The sequence below is a fragment of the Sturnira hondurensis genome, unplaced genomic scaffold, assembly GCF_014824575.4.
Source record: "Sturnira hondurensis isolate 20B ecotype Veracruz unplaced genomic scaffold, ASM1482457v3 Scaffold0025325, whole genome shotgun sequence".
NCBI lineage: Eukaryota > Metazoa > Chordata > Mammalia > Chiroptera > Phyllostomidae > Sturnira > Sturnira hondurensis.
The window spans coordinates 42,919-62,739 of NW_028097956.1; the positions used below are offsets into that span (position 1 = coordinate 42,919).

Sequence of the window (19,821 nt, forward strand, 5' to 3'; positions counted from 1 at the left end):
TATCGAAAGTCCTGCTGGATGGGGGGCAGGGCAGAGAGGCAGAGTCAGGGCCCTCTGACCAGCCAGGATGCAGGTGGGGCAGGACGGGCCCAGAAGTCAGAGGGAGGCCGAGGAAAGGCCGGTTTTCCTGTGTTGGGAGGTTGTGGCTGCACCCCCCGCCCTTGTATGGGTGGTCCCCCAGAGTTCAGGGTTGTGCAAGCCTGAGCCCAGCAGATGGGACAGATGAGGGTGCTGCTCACTGATGCTCCAGACACACACGGGTCTCCCGGGACCCTCCATATACACAGGCTTCCCGGACACCCCTGCATGTACACCCACATGTACACAAGCCTTCTTACAGCCCCACCCACAGCCATGGGCGGGGGCGGCTCTGAGTCTCTCTCCTTGTGCCCAGCTAACACCTCGGGGGCCCTTACACATCAGTGCTCTTGGCACTCGAGCTGGAAGTAGGAGTGGAGTTGGGGGGAGCCCCAGGACCCAGGCCTGGCTCAAATGGCCGCCGCAGCCCCCCACGCCACATCTTCTCCCGCAGCTTCCGGTACTTTTCTTCCAGAACCTTGTTCTTCACCGACTGAGGCACGTCGGGCACGAACCAGGCAGCCACGAGTTTGATGCACAAGGCCACGTGCTGGGGGAACGGCGGGGGGGGGGGGAACTGAGCGGGGAGGCTGGGCGGGTGGGGCTGGGGCCCAGGGAGGAGGCCCCCAGTTCTGGCTCACCTCAAAGAGGATGAGGAAGACCAAGCGGATGGCCAGGAGGAACCAGAACTGTTCTGACAAGTCGTAGTCCTGGGCGTTGCGGTAGTCCCGGTACCTGGGGCGAGGAAGGACCTCAGGTCAGGAGTCAGGAGTTCAGAGGGCGCTCGTGGTGCATAGAGGGCTGGGGTGGCGGGGGGTCCAGACCTGCACTCCGTGATGTTCTCAGAGCCTTCTGTCATGACTGGGGTCTTGAAGTGCTTGGTGTGGAATACCGACAGGCTGTGGTTGACGTAGCCGGTGAGGCAGCTGGGGCAGGGGAAAGGGAGCTGCAGGTGCGGCCCTTTCAGGCCTCTGGGGCACCTCCCTGGAGCTAGTTCCTGCCTGGTGGGCCATCAGTCAGGGTGGGGCACAGTGCAGACCCCCTCCTCCATCCCCTGTGTGGGAGAGGGGCCACTGGGGGGGCCGAAGGGGCTCAGGGATGCCACCAGCCACCTCCATGGGCTGAGGGGAGCCTTAGGGTGGGACCCCTCGAAGGCTGGGTGAGCTGGACGAGGACACAGCTCTGCCCTCTAGTGCCAGAGCAGGCTACCCAGGACCTGACTTTGGGAGGCCGGTGTTCAGGGCCTGCTCAGGACACAGCTAAGTCTGCCCCCCGCCCCCAACACGGGGGTCCCAGTGAGCACCCTGGGCCCCAGCCCAGGTCTGCAGGTCAGTGCGGGGGCCGTTGCTGGCAGCCTGCACCCTTCCATGGGCGCCCCTCGCTGTGGTTGGGCCAGGTCTCCACGGGTCCCTGGACAGTCCGAGGCCCCCCGGGGCTGTGCGGCAGCCCGTACTCGACTGAGGGGGAGGCGTCCTGCTGGCACGGGCCGTAGCGGTACTTGTACACCACTCGGGGGATGAACTCGGAGGTGAAGGCGATGACCATCCCGTTGGCGATGACCGCCAGCACGCCGATGGTCTCCAGCACCTGCAGCCAGGTCCCTGGGCCACAGCAGTGGGGTTGTCTGGTTCCTCGACCCAGAGCTGTGGGTGCATCCCACCCCACCTCCACTGGCCCATGCCCCAGGGCCAAGAGCCCAGAGAGTCCCAGGGCTTTGTCACACCTCTGGGAAGGGCACCCCATCGCCACCACCGTGGGGCCAGGCCACGGATGAGGAGACCTGGTCCCATGCCAACACAGCCCCCGCCTTGCTCGCCTTGCTCCTTGCTCCCCGCCCTGCTGCCTGCTTGTCTCAGTGAGGCCAGTGTGGGCGGCTGAGGTCACCTGCCCTCAGTCCTGCCCCAGGTGCCGGGCCCCTCCCTCCCTCAGCACCCTGTCCTCAAAGTCCATCGTCTCTGCCTGGGCCCCCAAAGCAGGCTGCAGGCCATTCAGCCAGATCCCTGGTCAGGCGGGAGGGGCCTGCAAAGTCATGCCAGCCCCAGCTGGGCCTCTTCTGGAAGGGGCCTGAGCATACCCACCCCAGCCCCACCCCCATCTTTTCCAACCCAGGAAGACCTGAGGGAGTGTCTGTGGGGGCAGGGGGATTAGTGTGGCCTCAGCCCCCCTTGCTGCCCATGCCCCCAGGCTGGGCACCCTGCCCTGCACAGCAGTCCCGGGGGCCTCCTGACCGATGTCCTTGGCCTTGCGTGGCACCAGGCGCCGCTGCAGCCGGACCATCTTGATGGCGTCCAGGCGGATCTCCACGATGTTGCTGAAGAAGGCCAGCAGTGGGGCGAGCGGGAAGGCAGCCACGAAGATGGTGGTGAAACCGTACTGGATCACTGCGCAGGGTGGGGTCGCCCTGAGCTCGGGCGGGCCCCAGCCCCCAGCCCCCAGCCCCCAGGCCCTTCCCCACAGGGTCCCCGCCCCGCCCACGCACTCATCTCCATGAACTCGTCAAAGAGGCTGAAGGTGTTCACCCGGTTCAGGCGGTAGTTGCGCTGCCAGCCCCTCAGCTCGGGGTCTTCCGACTCCCAGCCCCGCATGGAGCGGTACTTGAGAGTCAGCCACCTGGGGATGACAAGCACCCGGTAGGGGACAGGGGCAGTGCCGGGGTCGGGGGCCCCCTGGGGGCAGCCGGCTCTGGGGGGCAGGGTGGGGCTGGGTAGGGGGGTCCTCACTCACGGGCCCAGGTACTCCATGCAGTTGCTGAGGGTCTGCTTCAGACCCATGATGATGGCCATCTGCACGAACAGGTCCATCATGCAGCCACTGAGGTGGCACTGCGGGCAGGTGGGGACAGCGGTCAGGCCCGGGGGGGGGGCAGCTCGGGGGCAGGGCACCCAGGCACCCAGGGCAGACTGACCTCCTCCAGCTTCCACAGGCCCGCCAGGCGCAGTGAGTTCCCAGGGTGGCCGTTGATCCTAGGAGGACAGGGAAGCTGAGCACCACGGCTTGCCTCCAGCAGGGTGGTGGCGGTGGGGCAGGAGGGCAGAGGGGACGTGGGGACAGCGGAGGGGAGCAAAAAGAGCCTGACCGCTCTGCAGGTGAGCCAAGACACATACCCACATGGGTCACACATGCACACCCACGTGGGTCCCACACACGCACACGTGCACAGGAGAAAGCCCCGAGGCCACATGCTGTAGACACAACCTACTAGGAGGGGCCTCAGCCCCCAGCTTGGAAACTGCGCGTGGAGTTACTCTGTGTTCAAGTCGCCCACTTTCCCTAGCATGACACACAGTGCAAACTGTCCCGCCGGAAGTCGGGCTCTGGAGGCTCCCCTGCTGCAGCTGGTGACAGCTCTCATTGAGCAGGCTCCGGAATGGTATAAAGTTACAAAGAAAAGAAGTTACCAAGTTTACAGTGGTTACAAAGTTACAAAGGAAAAAGCCACTCTTTCAGGAAATGTGGCTGTGTCCCTAGAAAACCAAAGTGACCCAGTGGAAAGGCTGGGTAAGTGAACTGACAGGGCGCGGCGGGTCCCTGGACACCTGTGGGAGAGGGAGCGGGAGACGTCGGCCACAGACCCCTCCCAGGGTTGTCGCTCCAGGACGGACAAAGTCGCATGTGGGCCCCACGTGGAGGGTCTGAAACTCCTGGAGAATGTGAACAAAACCTGCTCTCCGGTAGGAAGCCCCCGGCTGTGTTTCGTGGTGGACACAAGGATGCCCCACCCCCCAAGAGCGTCCAGATCCTCATCCCTGGAGCCCGTGAGTGTCCTTTTGCTCAGAAGGTGGCATTCAGGTTGCTGTCAGCTGGCTTAAAAGGGGGCCGTTATCCAGGACCATCCGGGTGTGCCCAAAGCCGCTGGCTTTGCAGGTGGAGCTGGGAGGGGCCTCTGGAAGCTGAAGGCGGCAGAAGAGGGCCCGCCCCCCCGCCCAAGGCTTCCAGACAGAATCGGCCCCGCAGCACTGTGACCAGAGCCCGGGAAACCCGCAGAACTGCACCCTAATAAACTGCTGCTTAAAGCCGCTCGGCAGGGGGCGCTCCTAACGGCAGCAGGGAACACGAACCCACGTCGGTCCCCCTACAGCTGCGGGAGCTTCCTGCGGCCCTAAACCACATCCCACAGAATGTCCACGTGTATGTAGTCTGTCAGAATGATCCTAAAGTGCGCCTAAAATAAAAAAAACCATGTAATTACCCACAAAAAAAAAAGGAAAAGCAAGCCAGGAAAAGCATGGCCCATGTGGCAGTGAAGCCCTGAACACTCAGCATGGCGTCACAACTAATCTTAAAGAAGCAGAACCCAGGGGCCAACAGCCAGGCCTGGGCATCTGGAAACAAGGACACGGGCTCCCCTCCAGCGCCACGAGCTCCTCATGCCCCGAAGACTTGCTGTTGCTGAAACTGTGCACATCTCAAGGAAATCACAGCTTTTGATCGGGGCAGGGGGTGGCTTTTTGAGGACAGCCCGAAAAAGGACCCCATAAAGAACCATATGGACGAAAACGGCGACGTGGAAGAAGCGTTGCCTTTGGGACAACACGGGCGACTGGACATGCTTTCACCCCCCCGCCGGGAGACCCCACTCACAAGGAGGCGGGGCGTGGGAAGGACCGGGCGGCCCACCTACCGACCGTGTGACCCAGAGGTAGTTTTTAAGTTCTCTGGAACAAGGTCACCTCACCAGTAAATGGAGGCTAAGAGTCCCTGCCCAGCACAGCTGCCGTGCAGGCTGGAGTGTGTGCGACTGACCGAGGAGTGGGTGGGAGTTCCTAAAACGACCGGAAGAAGCAAGTCAGCCCTTAGCCTGCCCCCGAAGGGGGAGCCGCACCCCACAGTCGCAGCTGCGCAGAAGACACAGGCGACGTTTCCGAGGGAGCAGACCACTGGGAACCGTGAACTTAAATGGGGAAAACCACTGGTATCCTCAAGGACACATTGCATCTATAAACACAAAAAAGGATGCTACAGGGAAAACAGGGAAACAGGACTCTTGGAAATGAAGGTTAATTGTTAAAACACATAGAAAGGCAAAAAGACAAGGTGAAGGGAAAAGTCAGCTGTAACTGAAAGAAAAAAGTGAAGGAAATCTATCCTGATATGGACTCCAAGGACCAATGGGGGGGGGAGGTGAGAGCGAAGATAAAAAACCCCAAGAGCACCAGAGTTCTGCAAAGACAGAGCAGAGGGGAAAGAATGTTTTAACCCAAGGAAAAAATTAAAAATAAAATGTAGGGAGCTACAACAGGGTGAGGGTTGGGGTTGGGAAGGACCCGGCAGCCTACCCGCATGAGGAGAAGAGCCCCGAACTGCCCCCCAGTTGAAAGAGGAGACCCTAAACTTCCGGAAGGAAGAGAACATAGCCCACTGGGAAGGAACAAAAGCCAGACTTCCTGTGCCTCCCTCGGCGCCCGGTCTGCACACTCGAAGACAGCGGGGCAGCGGCCTCTCGTGCGCTGGAAGGGAAGCCCTGCCGAAGCTCAGCCCTCGCCCTGGAACTCGTGGGAGGGGCAGGTGCTGTCGGGCATCTCCAGGCTCACGGGGACTCGGAAAACCCCTCTCAGACTCACTTCCTTTGGCAGATCAACGCCAGGACCAAGGGGAAGAGGGCGTGGGAACCCCGGAGATGACAGTCTCAGCCCAGGGGCACGAGAGGCCCACGGAGCCACTGCTCGGTGTGGGGAGGGTGCTCAGCTCCCAGGGAAGGTGTCTGGGAAGAGAGGCACCCAGGCCACAGACAGTGTGACAGCAAGAGGCCTGTCGGCTGGACATGACAGGCATGCAGAGAATGAAAGGTAACCAGAAACCACAGGGGAGGACAGAGAGCCAGGCAGCAAAGGGAGGATCAAATGCGGAGCAAAGCGAACCACGCGGGGGCTTTAAAAAACCGCCGGAGTCCAGCGAAAGACTGCTGGGCCGCGATGCCCCGGGGACCAGCAACCACACACAGACGAGAGGACCAGCATGTAGGAAAGGAACCGCAACGTCAGTAAGTATCTGCGCAGTTGTAAAAAAGAGAGAGCGAGAAAAGGGAGAAAAAGAGTAAGTGTCTGGGAAGAGGTCCAGCTGCAGCCGCAGGCCCCCAGGAGCTTCGGAGGAGGAAGCGGTCCGCGCCTCAGGGGGCTCCGTACCAGTGTCACAGCAGGGCCCACCCCCACCCCACCGGACCAATAAAGCCACAGGCTGGGGCACCAAGCCAAGCAAGGTCACGCCACCCAACAGATGGGTGGGCGCTGTGGTGGCCGCAAACACCCTGTCCCTAAGCACACAGCCTCCAGTGAGCCTGTGCGTTATGGCGTTGACCAGCTGACATTCGCTCGGAGACCCTGTCGGGCTCAGAGGGGCCTGAGTTCTCCTGGGTCGGTGACGGTCCCAGACACATTCTCTGAGGTGGAGCCTGTGAGGCTGCCGGAAGGAACCCTGACACCCAGTGGGTCAGCAGACTGGTCCCCAAGCACAGGGAGCAGTGGGGGCTGCGACCTTTGCTGCCCAGGAGCTTTGGCCTTGCAGACGAACCGCACCGCACTCCCAGCAGCTCTTGCCCTGCAGCCTGGAGACGGCATATCATACTCTCCAGTCCCCGCGCCCCCCCCCCCCCCCCCCCCCCCCCCGTTACGGCTTGGAGAAGTAATCTTTGTGAAATTGTTACCTAGCAAACGATTTAGGACAGTCAAAAAAGACTCACTAATACCTTTCTAAAGGGCACCTTAACAATGAAAAGCCGCCCCAGCAGGTGTGGCTCAGCGGGTTGACCGCCCTGCAAACCACAGGGTCTCCAGTTCGATTCCCGGTCAGGGCACATGCCTGGGTTGCAGGCCAGGTCCCCAGCAGGGGCTGCGCAAGAGGCAACCACACATGGATCTCTCCCTCCCTTCCCGCTCTAAAAATAAATAAATCTGAAAAACAATTTTTTTAAAGCATAAGAGTCTCAGAAGGGACAGAACCAGTGGCAGAGCGGGAGTGAAAGAAGCCTCATGCCCAGACAGGAGACGCTGGTGGCTGCAGTGGAGGCTGGAAGGAGCACCTTGAATTTGGGACATGAGCGGAAGTGAGACATGGGTGGCAGGGCTGCAAAACCAAGTGAGAAAAACTCCCAGAAGCGGGAAGAAAAATAAAAATTAGGTGGCTGCTTCAGAAGATTAAATTTCCAAAAAAGATTTGCAGAGGAGGAAGCAGATACAAACTGCTCAAAACCCCCTCAAGACTGAGGCTGTGAGGTCCTGCCCAGTGAGCTGACACAGCAGGCCTGCTGTTGTCCCCAGAACTCAGCAAAGGACAGGCGCCATCCCTGTCCAGAGCCGCCTCCCTGGGGGGACAGGCAACACAGGTGCAGGGCAGCCAGGCCAGGCAGAGGGGGCAGCAGGGCCTCGGGGGGAAGAGGAGCCTGAGGGAGCAGGGTTCTTGCTGAGCCCGTGGCAGAGGGAGGCTGGGGATGAGCCTGCGGACGTGGGAAGGCTGGGGACCTGCAGGATACCCTAGTGGAAAGGCCTGTCAGCCTGGCGCCAGGCAGGGGTCTGGGCTGGAGACAGGAGTGTGGGCCTTGCTGGAGCCTAAAGCCACAAGAAGGGGGGCAGGAGCAAGCGGGTCTGAGGAGGGAGAGGCAAGCGAGGGACGTCACCGTGGCGGGCGCTGTGAAAGAAGCGTGGCAGCCTATTCGTGGCGGTGGGGACAGTCAGAGACAAATGCCAGCCAGGCGGAGCAGGGATGGATTGCTGAAGCCCACAAGAAAGACCTGCCAGATACACAGCAGAGGCATTCGGAAGCCTGGGGACAGGAGAAGAGGTTCAGTCACAGCTGCCATTGCAGGGGCCCACGGGAGGGAGCGGCAGCCACTTGGAGGCCCCCAGGAGCAAAGAACATCTGATTCCCACCTGGGCTCCTCCACAGACGGAAGGCGCGCACAGAGCCCCGAGGGGAGGGGGCAGCCGCCAGACGTCCTGACATCTTTGGACATACTGGAGCGGTGAGGGCTTTTCAAAGCTCTGGGAGAGAGTTTGGGATCAGCTGCCCGTGTGCGTGTACTCAACAAAGTTAATCAGACACAGAACAAATGGGGCAATGATTTTCTCCAGAAAAGACAAAAGAGTGTGTACTGATTGAAGCAAAAAACACGCACCGTGCTAGTGAGGAAGGTGAGGGGAAGTGTGCCCATGAGTTACCCCAGCACCTGGCGCAGCTTCATCTGTAAAGCTCAACACTGGAAACAAGTCGCACACCTACCCGCCACGGCGGCAAATGGGTGCCAGCACACCCAAAGAACGCTCACAGTGCACAGTGAACTGTGCCCCCCCCCCGCTGCCACTGCCCCAGACACGGCCCCCAGCCCACTTCTGGTGTCCGATGTTATTCACAGGACAGAACCTCCCACGCCCAGGTGTGAGCATGTGAGTGTGTGAAAGTCTGCTCAGGCGCCCGGAAGGCCAGGCGGCGCCCAGGGGAAGCCCCACCGACTCGGGCAGCTGCGAGCTTCCTCCACACAGGTCTGCAATGCGCCTTCTCTTGTTCTGAGCCCGTTACTTTAAAAGTCAAAAAGAGCAGGCGTTCCCTGTTTTAAGGGAAGCAAGGCAGAGACGGCCCTCACCTGCCCAGGATGAAGGCGATGTAGACCAGCGAGGAGAAGTGTGCAAAGAACTGCAGAGTGAAGAACTTGATGGTGAACTTGCTCTCTCTCTCCGAGAAGGTCCTGGGCTTCTCTGGAAAAACACCAGGGCTGTCCCCCACCTGTCCCTCACCCCAAGACAGTCCCACTCCTGGTCATTCCTGGTTCTGACACTCAAGGACACCTGAACCCTCACCTGTCTCCCAGGTGGGGGCACCTGCCCTCTGGTGGGAAAGGCAGTGGAGTCCACAGGAAGGGCTCGCCCCTCCCCACATCCACTACCCAAGTATGCCCGGAAGTCAGGGAGGGGCTTGGGGTCCCTGCTCTCACCAAAGTCACAAAGCTTCAGGGCCACAGACTTGTTGACCTGTGGGCAGGGAGACCAGAGGGCTCACTCCGGGCCATGGGGAGACCCCCTGCTTCGCCGCCTTCCCTGCCCTGCCGACCCACCTTGGTCATGATGAGGATGGTCACATAGTGCACCAGGGCTCCAGTCACCACCACAGCAGTGGTCACCTGGTCTTCCAGGAAGGGCAGGGCGGAGTTGCTGAACATGTCGGAGGCCAGGACGCGGTAGACCACCAGGACGTGGGCCATGCCGATCATGATGCCAATCTGCGGGCGGGCGGCCAGGCCGGTGGGCTCGGAGGGCAGCCACCGGCCCAATGCACAGCCTGCCACAGGCTCCCCGGGAATACCATGAGCAGGGACAGCACCAGGATGACGGTGCTTCTCCAGTAGGAGTGCTGGTGGGTCTGGAGCTCGTAGTGACGGCAGTTAATGAGCTCGAGCGCCACTTCTTCCTGCGGACGGCACAGACCTGGCTCAGACTCGGGACGCGTGCGTCAGGCTTGGCGCGACCACGTTTGGGCCACGCAGGGCGCTGGGAAGAGACAGCCCCTGCCTGGGCCGCCCGGCCCCACGCACCTGGTCCTCGTCCCACCCGTACAGGTCCCAGTGCAGGACCACGCGGGCTCGATACCTCTTCCAGAGCTCCAGGAACACTGTGGCTGCGGCGGGAGTAGGGAGGGGCGTCACGGGCGTCCCTGGGGTGGCGGCCAGGGTGCTGGGGGCAGGAGTGGCCCTGGAGCCCAGGCTGGGCCCGCAGGTGCCCACACAAACTCACCCCACAGAGCCATGAAGATGGCAAACACCACAGTGCCCTCGTTGTCAAAGAGGTGGGTGAGCTGGGGAGAGGCACACGTGGGGCTGGCCATGCCCTGCCCCCCACCTCCCCACCCAATGACACCCAGCTTTGCAAGGGCCAGAATAAGCCTGGACAGGCCTCCCGCAGGGCGAGCGGGCCCGGCGTGACCCTCACGGCCGCAAACCTTAGCAAAGGTGCAGGTGTCCGAGAGGCGCTGGTACCTGCGGCGGTAGTCCCCGCGCGGGCACATGAAGACTTCGTGGGCTTCACAGATCTCCTTGCTGGGAGTGCAGGGACCCGCTGGTAGGCTCTTCCCTAAGGCCCCGCCCCCACCCTGGCCCCGCCCCTCCTCCCGGGCCGCCGGGCCCCGCCCCTGCCCGGTCCGGCCCTTCTTCTGCCGCGCCTTCACGCCCCGCCCCTCCCACCTGATCTGGCTGGCATTGAACAGGGAGAAGCCGCTGAGGAAGACGATGAGGCCGACCGCTGCGGCGGGCACCAGCATGTAGGTGTACCAGCCCAGCCAGGCGAAGTACAGGGCCACCTTCTCACCGAAGTAGTACCTGGGGGCACAGGTGCCCCTCCTCAGGGCCACCCCGCGGGGCGGGGGGAAGGGAGGGGGGACGGTGCGGGCCAGGGGCCAGGTGGGGCATACCATGGTGGGGGGGCGAGGAGAGTGAATTGATGACTTAAGAGGGGCGCACAGACACCTTTGCTCTAGGTATAGGTGTGTCCGTGGGTGTACAAGTGTGTCTGCGAGGGTGACACAGGTGATTTGTTGGGGTCAGCGGTACCTGATGTCATCAATGGGCTGCTTGCGGAACATGTTTCTCCACCGGGCCCATTTCATCTCCAGCTCTTCCTCTCCCTGGGCACAGGCGACCCACAGTGTGAGTGTCCTGCCTCCTGCCCCGCCCCCACCATCCTGCCTCTTACCTGGTGCAAGGGAAACCTGGTCTCGAAGACCCCATCCTCCATCAAGTCCCGGAACGTGCCTAAGGCCACAGAGAGTCTCGGGTCCCAGGGGAGCAGGTGGGGGAGGATCCCCGCCACCTTCTCTCCACCTCAACACCCTGGCGGGCCACTGGCCCGGCCACCTGCCCATCCCATCCTCACCACCAGCCGCCGTCTTGCTGTTCAGGATGAAGTTGACGATTCGGATTCTGGAACACAAGGGCTGGTTCAGGACGGCCCCCGTGTACCTCAGGGGGCCCCACACCGTCTCTGGCCAGGTACGTGGCCCCATACCTGCTGGCAGAGCCCCCAGCCTACCTGCCTCACTGCCAGGCCAGACCCCAGACCCAGGGCTCATCTAGGAGTCCTCCCTTGACCTCCTTGGGTCCTCCCAGGTGCAGCTGCCTGGCGGCTCCAGGACAGAGGCCCCTCAGGAGCAGCCCCTCCCCTTCCAGGGCCCCAGAAGCCTGGCCTGGCCATCCCACTGCCAATCACAGGCCTGGAGCCTCCACACATCCAGAGCACGCCCTGTGCCTTTAAGAATGTGAATCCTCTTTTCTCTTTTATTTAAAGATTTTATTTATTTATTTTTAGAGACGAAGGGAAAAAGAAAGAGAGGGAGGGAAACATCAATGTGTGGTCCCCTCTCGTGTACCCCGTACTGGGGACCTGGCCTGCAGCCCAGGCATGTGCCCTGACTGGGAATTGAACCAGCAACCATTTGGCTCATGGGCTGGTACTCAGCCCTCTGAGCCACACCAGCCAGGGCTGTGTGTGTGTGTGTGTACACGAATCCTCTGTACATCCCCAGGAGCTCTTTTGCCTATATGGAGACTAAGGCTCAGAGAGGTTGAGTAATTTTCCTGGGGCCACACAGCTAGGAAGTGGCAGGACCGAGCATCTCACTGCAGAGCCACACTGTTCGTGAGCATCCTTCTATGAGACATGGTCCCCTGGACATCCCAGGGCACTCACCCCCACGGTTCCTCCCAGGCCCCACCAAGCTGCCTCTCCTCCTTTCCTCCCTTTCCTCCTCTCCACGGCCTCCAGTGCACATGCCAGGAGGGTCCTTTGCCAGTTTCCACTGACAGTGCCTCCCTGAACTTGGGAGGGCCTGGGTTGAGCCAGGCAGGTGACGGAGGAGGGATGTGGGGAAGGCAGGTGGACCAGCTTACAAGACTGGAGAATCAGGGGGAGGAGCAGGTGCTGGGAGAGAGAGGAGGAGGGGGGTTCCTGGGAGGTGGGGGCAGGTGGCTGGCGGGGGGGACATCGGGTCTGGAGTGGAGAGGCGTGGACTGCATGTGGGCTCAAAACCAGGAGGGGTGCCTGTGAGGGTCTCTCTCAGAGCCCCGCCAAGACCTGCCCACTCTGCAAGTCCCATGTCACTTCCAGAACACACCAAAAGAACTGTCACCACCCCTTTTCACTGGGGTGGAACTGTGGCACAGAGCCCAGAGGCCATCCTTAGGAGCCCCTCCTGCCTGGACCAGGCATGGTGTGCTGGGCAGGGATCCTCCTGGCCCGGCTCTGGGCCGTTCCCTCACCTGGTAGTGGCTGGGATGTGCGTTGGCCAGCTTGGCTCCGCTTTGGGCGCTGGCCCCTCAGGCTCCATGAGGAGTGTGCGGTACAGGCTGAAGATCCTGTTGTCAGCTTTGATCGCAAAGAACACCTTCTCCTCATCCTTCTTCACCTGGACACGGCCGCACAGGACACTCTGTTCTACCTGGGAACCCTCCCACCCTCCACCCATGGCCACTACCTGGCCCCTTCACCCCAGGCCCAAGACCATGGGCAGCATCTCCAGACCCCTCCCAGGACCCACCCGGCACCCACGACCCCTGCCTGTTGGGCCAGGCCACCTTATATTGAAAGCCTTTTCTTTTCAATTCCTCCAGGAACTGCCGCTGCTTGTGGACCGTCCTGGGGTTTCGCTGGGTGCGATAGTCAGCCACAAGGATGTAGTCCGGCCAGTCGGCCTGCAGGGGGGAGGCATGGGCCAGGCCCAGGGCTGGGCTGGGCACGGGAGAGTGGGAAGGGCCAAGCCTAGGAGGGTTTGAACGGAGACGCACCTCGGAAGGGCTGATCTCCATCAGCGGTAAGCTCTCCCCTTCGGTCCTCATTAGGATGTGCATGTGCTCTTCACCCTGAGGCAGGGACAGAGATTGGTTTGGAAATGGTGACCACGAGCCCCTGAAATCCCAAGGAAAAACAGCCCAAAGATGCAGACAGTGGCTTCACAGACAGGGAGCACTCACAGGTGAGGACCAGGTACCCCAGGCACATGGGAAGACCAGGAGACGCAGGTCAGGTGACCAGGAGGAGCCACCTTTTGCCCATTCGGTCACAGACATTTTAAGGGGCCGACAGCACCAGAGCCAACAGAACCCCCGTGTGGTGCCCTGGTGCACACCCAGCTGCATGAATTTGGAGACAGTTGGCCTCCTGAGGCCTGGCCTGACCCCACCTGAGACACCACAGTCAGGGCGCACAGGGGCAAACGTCACACTGGACGGTGGACATGACCTGCATTCCCACTGGTGGGGGGAGGGGTGGAGACACTGTGCTTTCCCCCGAGGTGGCAGGTCATGCCCCTGAAACTCGAAGGCCACGGCCTCACACGGGGCATCCAGGACAAACCCGACATGGCACCGTGATCAGTGAGACTAACTCTGACGAGGGCCTGCGGGGGCGTCCAGGACAGACGCGCAGACACTGCTGTCAGTGGGCAGCACCTCAGGAGGAAGTGGCTGTGCGCCACCTGCCCTGTCTCCTGCCTCATTGTGCCAGCAGGTGCCCCCAGGTGCAGCTTCATCCTTCCCTGAGGTGTGGCTGCACTCAGTGACCAGTAGAGAAACACACCCACCCCCAGGCCATCGTGGTCAAGGTCATGTGATGTCACTTAGATGTGGGAGACCCTGAGGGAATGTGCTGTGATCGTGTGCGGTCCCCTCCTTAAAACTGGTAGTCCTGTCTCATGTCACAAGGGCTCTCTGCAGAACCGAGCTGGGGACAAGGAGGGACAGAAGGACCATCCTAGATGGGAGGGGGCCAAATGCCACACAGGACCCTGTACTGACTGGGACAGGGAAGGACCCAGTGGGGAAGGTGGTGACATCAAGGTGGCCGTGGTGGGCTCCTTGTGTTGACCAGTGCCCTAGGCGATGGGCAAGACTTCTGGGGAAGCAGGGCAGAGGACACCCCACTCTGTATTACTCTCTTTTTAAAAGATTTTATAGCCCTGGTTGGCGTAGCTCAGTGGATTGAGTGCGGGCCTGCGAACCACACAATCGAGGTTCGATTCCCGGTCGGGGCACATGCCTGGGTTGCAGGCCAGTTCCCAGCAGGGGACCCACGAGAGGCAACCATACATTGATATTTCTCTCCCTCCCTTCCCCTCTAAAGATAAATAAATAAAATCTAAAAAAAATATTTTATATATTTATTTTTAGAGAGGGGAAGGAAGGGAGAAAGAACAATCGAGAAACACCAATGTGTGGCTGCCTCCTGTGTGGCTGCCTCCCGTGTGGCTGCCTCCCGTGTGGCTGCCTCCTGTGTGCCCCCTACGGGACCTGGCCCGAAACCCGGGCGTGTGCCCCAGACCAGGAATCAAGCCAGTGACCCCTTGGTTTGCAGGCAGCGCTCAATCCACAGAGGCACACCAGCCAGGGCTGCTGCTCTTAGCACTGACGGATGTGCTGAGTCTGTGGGAGTGGGAGCAGGAGTCGCGTGGGGCAGCTGGAGGCCCACTGACCCCAGCAAGCAGGATCTGAGGGCTGAAACAAAGTGACCCAGGGCCGCTCGGCGGGGGGAGCCAGGTGGCTGAGGGGTGGGGGACAGGGCAGGCTCTCAGAGCAGGTCATGTGAGGGGGCCCTGGGCCGACATGCAGGGAGAGGACCCTGGCTGTGGAGCTGAGAGCCAGGGGACCCAACACTGTGCACCCTCGGGTGAGATCAGCCACTTCCTCCTGTCTCGTCCCTGACGCCCCACGGGGCTTTACGCCCCACGCGAAGCATCCTGTCCCTCCAGCACAACCTGAGCACACTGGGAGTGCATGTAACCAGGACCCCAGCCGGCACCCCAAGGATACGAAGGATCCCAGAGGGACAGGGACCTGCTGCATCCCCGGTGTAGGGTTCAGGGGGCTGTTTCCACAGGAGAACCCGCCTCAGGCCGACTGCTGGCAGGCCTGGGCACCTCCCACTCTGCCATGGCCCTGGACTCCTGCCCCTGGGGTTTGCGGGCCCCTCTTCCAACTCACAGCCCTCACACCCTACTCCGGTCACCCACGACCAACACTTTGGCCCTGCTGGTCCCCCGCCTGCTAGCTAGCCCCTTCTCCAACCACAGTTCTGCCAAACCCAAGCACGCCACTTCCAGAAAGCCTGACTGGGCTGCCCCAGACGGTCTGCCCTCCAGGACTACCAGTCACATTTGAATTTCAGATACACAAGATCCTTTTTTGTATAGGTATGTCCCAACTGTTACCATGGGACATAATTATACTAACAAAAGTTGTTGCCCTGGCCAGTGTGGCTCACTGGATTGAGTTCTGGCCTGCGAACTGAAGGGATGCTGGTTCGATTCCCGGTCAGGGTGCAGGCCTGGGTTCCGGCCGAGTTCCCGGTTGGGGGCGGGAGGGAGGTAACATTTCTCTCCCTCTCTTGCTCCCCCCTCCCTCCCCTCTCTCTAAAAATAAATAAATAAAACCTTTTAAAATTTGTTTATGTTCGGTGTTTAGCCACAGGAGCCAGGACCGGATGCAGTGGTCCCACGGAGATGGGGCTGATGCCGGCCTGGGCACTGAGCCTGTCATCCCTGGCCCATGGGACCCACCCTGGCTCTCTCTCCCCCTTTCCTCCAGCATCTGCTCTCTCCCTGCCTGGCCTCCCTCCCCCCTCGGCTCCTGAGCACTCCCTGCGTGGCCCAGAGACCCCAGCACTCAGGTGTGGCTTGCGGGACCTGAAACTGCTTCCCCATCTCGGGCCGGAGGAGGAGCCTGCCCTTCACAGACGAGGCGTCAGGAAGGAGCAGGGCTGAGGCACCGCTGTCTCAGGGACCAGAGCAGTCTTGACCAGACAGGTCGGGGACATGTGTGCCACCAACATCCAGTTCGTGGACTCTGGACACCCGGCTCTAGGGTCTGTCCCTGAGGGTCTTTCCATCCCTTCCAACCCCACCCCTATCAGCTCACCCACCGGCTCCCCACAAGGGGACTTCCTGAGACTCCGCAGCTCTGGGGGACTCTCCATGCTCACGGCCAAGACACTGAGAGTCGGAGCAGACCAAGTTCCCTCTGTCCATCCCTTCCAGTCCGACTCCAGGTCACTGGCAGGATCAGGGACGTGGCTGTGCAGAAGCGACCACCACCCGGCCTGGCCCTGCGGCTTCATGGAGCGCACACCTGTGACACCGCCCCAGCTGCACACAGACACCTGTGGGACCCCTCCCTGTTCCTGAGGGTCACCTCTCACCCGGGTCCTCCTAGCTCAGCCTCGAAAGCAGGGTACAGTGTCACCGTTCAGCAAGGGGACAGGCCTGCCCCCACTGAGGTGTGCTCCCCCCTGACTGGCCTGGCCTGATGCCCTCCAACCGCCCTTCCTGTGCAAATGCCCCACCTGGCTCGCTTGCTCAGCTCCCCAAGGCAGGTTGTCGGCCCCTCCCGCCATCCCTCCAGCTCTCCATCTGTGTGTCATCTGTCAGCTCCTTCTTCTGTGTGCTGGCCACCCGCCCATTTCAGACCCTCACTGATGCAGTGGCCGGCCGTGTGCATAGCCCCTGAGGGCAGTGCAAGTCGACACCGGGGTCCACAGGGCAGGGTAGGTGGCCTGGAGCTTGGCCTTGTGGCGCAAGAGGTTGGCAGGAGGCGAAAAAACGGGAGCAGCTTCTGGGAGAGGGAAAGGTATGTGGACGGGCCCTGAGGAGCAGGTGTGACCGGTGCCCGGGGACTCGGCCCTCGGCACCTCCGAGGGCTCCGGAGCCACACTCCTAGCGCCCTCTGTGCTGCTGAGGCTCAGTAGTCACTCCCTGCTGGGGACTGGGTCCTGAGCACTTCAGAGGCATAAAGAGCAAGAAGGTGAGGCTGGGGGCTGGCAGAAGGCAGACCACGGAGGGCTGTGCAGGGTCTGGCGCCTGGGACTTCCTTCGGCTGGGGGCAACAGGGAGCAGCGGGGAGGAACGCGAGCAGGGGAAGGACATGCTCACGCCCGGCTGGGGGCCGAGTCTGGCTGTCTGCATCTGAACCTGTCCTTCCAAGGTGGTTGCTCTCACCTCAGCCAAGCCAGGCGCGGCCTTCCCACCCACCCTAAGCCAGCCCCAAGCCTCTCCTCCGCCCCAGCACAGACCCATCTGACTCGACCACCTGACGGCATGAGAGGAAGGGGCCAGCTGGGGGCTTGGGGTCCGGCTGAGGGATGCCAGGAGGCCAGGGCTGGCTTTGGAACAGCCGAGGAGCCACTCCCGACCCTGCCACGGCAGAGGTGGAGCTGCAGGCTACCTCTTGGCCCACACCTGGGAGGGCCCCGGGTGGCCCAGTGGGAGGCTGGTTTCGCTCTCCACCTCGCGTGGGTCTCTTCCTGGCAGCCCAGGTACCGGCCCTGCCCTGTGGCCTCTTCCTGGTTCCAGAGAAGAGAGGTGTCTTCCTGGGCTTTTCTCCCGCCCGCCTTCCCAGGGCCCCTCAGAGCCTCCTGCTCTGTTCCCCACATCAGAATCCAGTAGCCCTCAGCCGGCTTCCACTGTGCCTGGGGCAGGACCCTCAGGAGCGGGAGGGCACAGCTGGCTACCCTGGGCCTCCCCAACCCTAGGTCAGCCCACACTGGAGGCCAACACCCCCCACCCCCACCCTGCCTCCTTGGTCCCAGCTGCAGGGCAGAGCGGCTGGCCCCCGACTCAGAGACTGAGGGTGGACCTGCCTGCCCAACGAGAGCTCCCACTCTCCCAGACCCCCACCCTGGAGTCTCCAGGCCCGGGGCTGCTCTCCTCCTCTGTCCCGCCCCAAAGATGGAAGGGCAGGCCCCTGCCCAGGACTCTCTAGGTTCCTCTGCCCACTCCAGGAACCCGCGGGGACTTTCCAGATGGGGCTGAAGGGGCTGGCCAGATGGGGTCGCTGGTGTGGGCCCCATGCAGCGCCGACTCACCGGCATGGTGCCGACCCCGAGTTGTCCCAGAGTGCAGCCAGCGGAGGCCTCTCGCACCGCGGTGCTGCAGTGTCGCCGGGCGGTACCTGACTTCCGCGTGGGACTCACCTCCCTCCTCCCGCCCGTTCCCTGGTTGGTCCCTCCACCTGGCCGGTGGCAATGGGGAGGAGCCAGCAGCACGGAGGCGGAGGGTGCATCCGTCCCCTAGTCCCTTTGCTCTCACCTGCAGAGAAGGTTTCACCTATAAGATGGGGTTAACCTGACACCCCGTCATAGGGGGACAGGGCGGGGGTGGGGGTGGCACAGGAGCACTCCCCAGTGCCCCAGCTCCCCTGCTCCCCTTCCCTGTTCCTGATCCCAGGTCCCCTCCAGCACCCAGCCCCCCACCCACCAAGTCCAGAGTGAGTTCCCTTAGAGGAGAAACTGGGGCACAGAGGATGGAGGGTGAGACTGATCCCCAAGAGAAATGGTGTCTCTTCCACCCAGAGCCCCTGCAGTGTGGAAGCCAGCTGGGGGGGGGGGAGCCCTTGGTGTCCTGAGGATGTGTGGCTGGCCCTCTGAGGGCACGGCTGCCATGTCCCGTGGATGCCCACAGCCACTGGGGAAGGCTCTGGGGCTGCCAGCTGCCCCCAGTGGGGAGGTGGGCTCTGAAAGCTGAGGACACCTGGAGACACTGAACGGCATGGGGGCACCTGGAAGGAGCCGGGTGCACCCTGTGTCACAGGGGGTTCGCAGGACATGGTGGGAGCAGGGGGCACCCGTAGTGCTGGGGTGTGTTCTCATCACACAGCCTCTGCAGCCCTGTGGTTCAGAGCTGGGGTTGACATGTGTGCTCTGGGTTCCCCAGGGCGACGTGTCCCCACCCACATTTCTGCTTGGGGGACCCATGGCAGGCTGTGACAGCAGCCAGGGCCAGGACGGAGTTCAGTGAGGCTTTGAGGTGGCACAGCCGAGGGAGGGAAGGGGCAGCAGAGAGCCTGTGCGGCTCTGAAGGCACGCCCACAGTGCCTGTGACTGGAGCGACAGAAACCCCCTGTAGGGGCTGGGAGAAGCAACTGCAGGCACCCGGTCCAGGACTCTACTGACTGTTGCTTTGCCACTTTATTATTTTTTAAAGATTTTATTTATTTATCTTAGAGGGGAAGGGAAGGAGAGAGAGAGAAATATCAATGTATGGTTGCCTCTTGTGCATCCCCTGCCGGGAACTGGGAACTGACCTGCAACCCAGGCATGTGCCCCGACTGGGAATCGAACCTCGATCGTGTGGTTCACAGGCCTGCGCTCAATCCACTGAGCTACACCGGCCAGGGCTGCTTTGCCACTTTAAAAATGGGTGCCACCACCTGGCTCCCAGTGGCTGCCCCAGCTCCAGGTATCATGTTCACACTTGAGCCTGCAGGGAAAAGAAGGAATGAAGGAGAGGCACTCCCTTCATGGGACTCGTCACCTGGCCACACCTTACTGCGTGGAAGCCTGAGAAATGGGACCACTTTCCCAAGATGGAAGGCAGAAGGGCACGGGGCCAGCGGGCCTCCCGTGTGGAGTTCCAGTGCAGGAAATAGGCAGCCAGGGTGCGGAGCTTCGTCGGAACTCCTGGTCCACGCTGCACTACAGCTCCTGGGCCCTCCGACGCCGCCCCCCCCACCCCGCCCCAGGCTCCAGCTGGGCCTGGGTGCATCTGTGTGTTCCTTCTGCTGGAACAGGGAGCCAGCACCACTGCCAACTAGGCTCCAAGTGTCCGTGTCCCCACAGCTGCCCTCCCGCCCCACGTCCTTAAACGTCACGCCCTACTGTAGGCACACTTCCCAGGGGTGGGGTGCTCAGGAGTCAGCTCCCCGGGCCTCTACGACCTGGGGTGCAGGGGGCGGGGCAGGGGCTCACAGGCCTGGTCCCTGTGGAGGAGGAATGAAAAAAGAGCAGG

General features: G+C 61.9%; 1 protein-coding gene and 1 long non-coding RNA gene across 2 annotated transcripts; one reads left to right on the top strand and one right to left on the bottom strand.

The window, feature by feature from the left end:
• On the bottom strand, positions 1-17,995 carry ANO9 (anoctamin 9). The gene is made up of 23 exons (XM_037039246.1): positions 17,901-17,995; positions 12,836-12,910; positions 12,626-12,742; positions 12,311-12,456; positions 10,929-10,975; positions 10,749-10,807; positions 10,607-10,680; positions 10,241-10,375; positions 10,000-10,096; positions 9,795-9,855; positions 9,596-9,678; positions 9,367-9,471; positions 9,119-9,283; positions 8,999-9,035; positions 8,651-8,762; positions 2,984-3,041; positions 2,803-2,900; positions 2,558-2,688; positions 2,307-2,459; positions 1,532-1,679; positions 903-1,004; positions 720-813; positions 1-628 (listed from the first exon to the last, which is right to left on the bottom strand). Exons 1-23 carry the CDS (start codon positions 17,904-17,906, stop codon positions 413-415), a joined length of 2,319 nt encoding a protein of 772 aa, XP_036895141.1. The 5' UTR covers positions 17,907-17,995; the 3' UTR covers positions 1-412.
• Positions 2,658-12,317, top strand: LOC118982255 (uncharacterized). Its single transcript, XR_005065509.1, has 6 exons — positions 2,658-2,708; positions 8,625-10,118; positions 10,264-10,317; positions 10,691-10,829; positions 10,954-11,044; positions 11,578-12,317. It is a non-coding gene; the product is annotated as an uncharacterized LOC118982255 (long non-coding RNA).
• Positions 17,996-19,821: the final 1,826 nt, after the last annotated feature.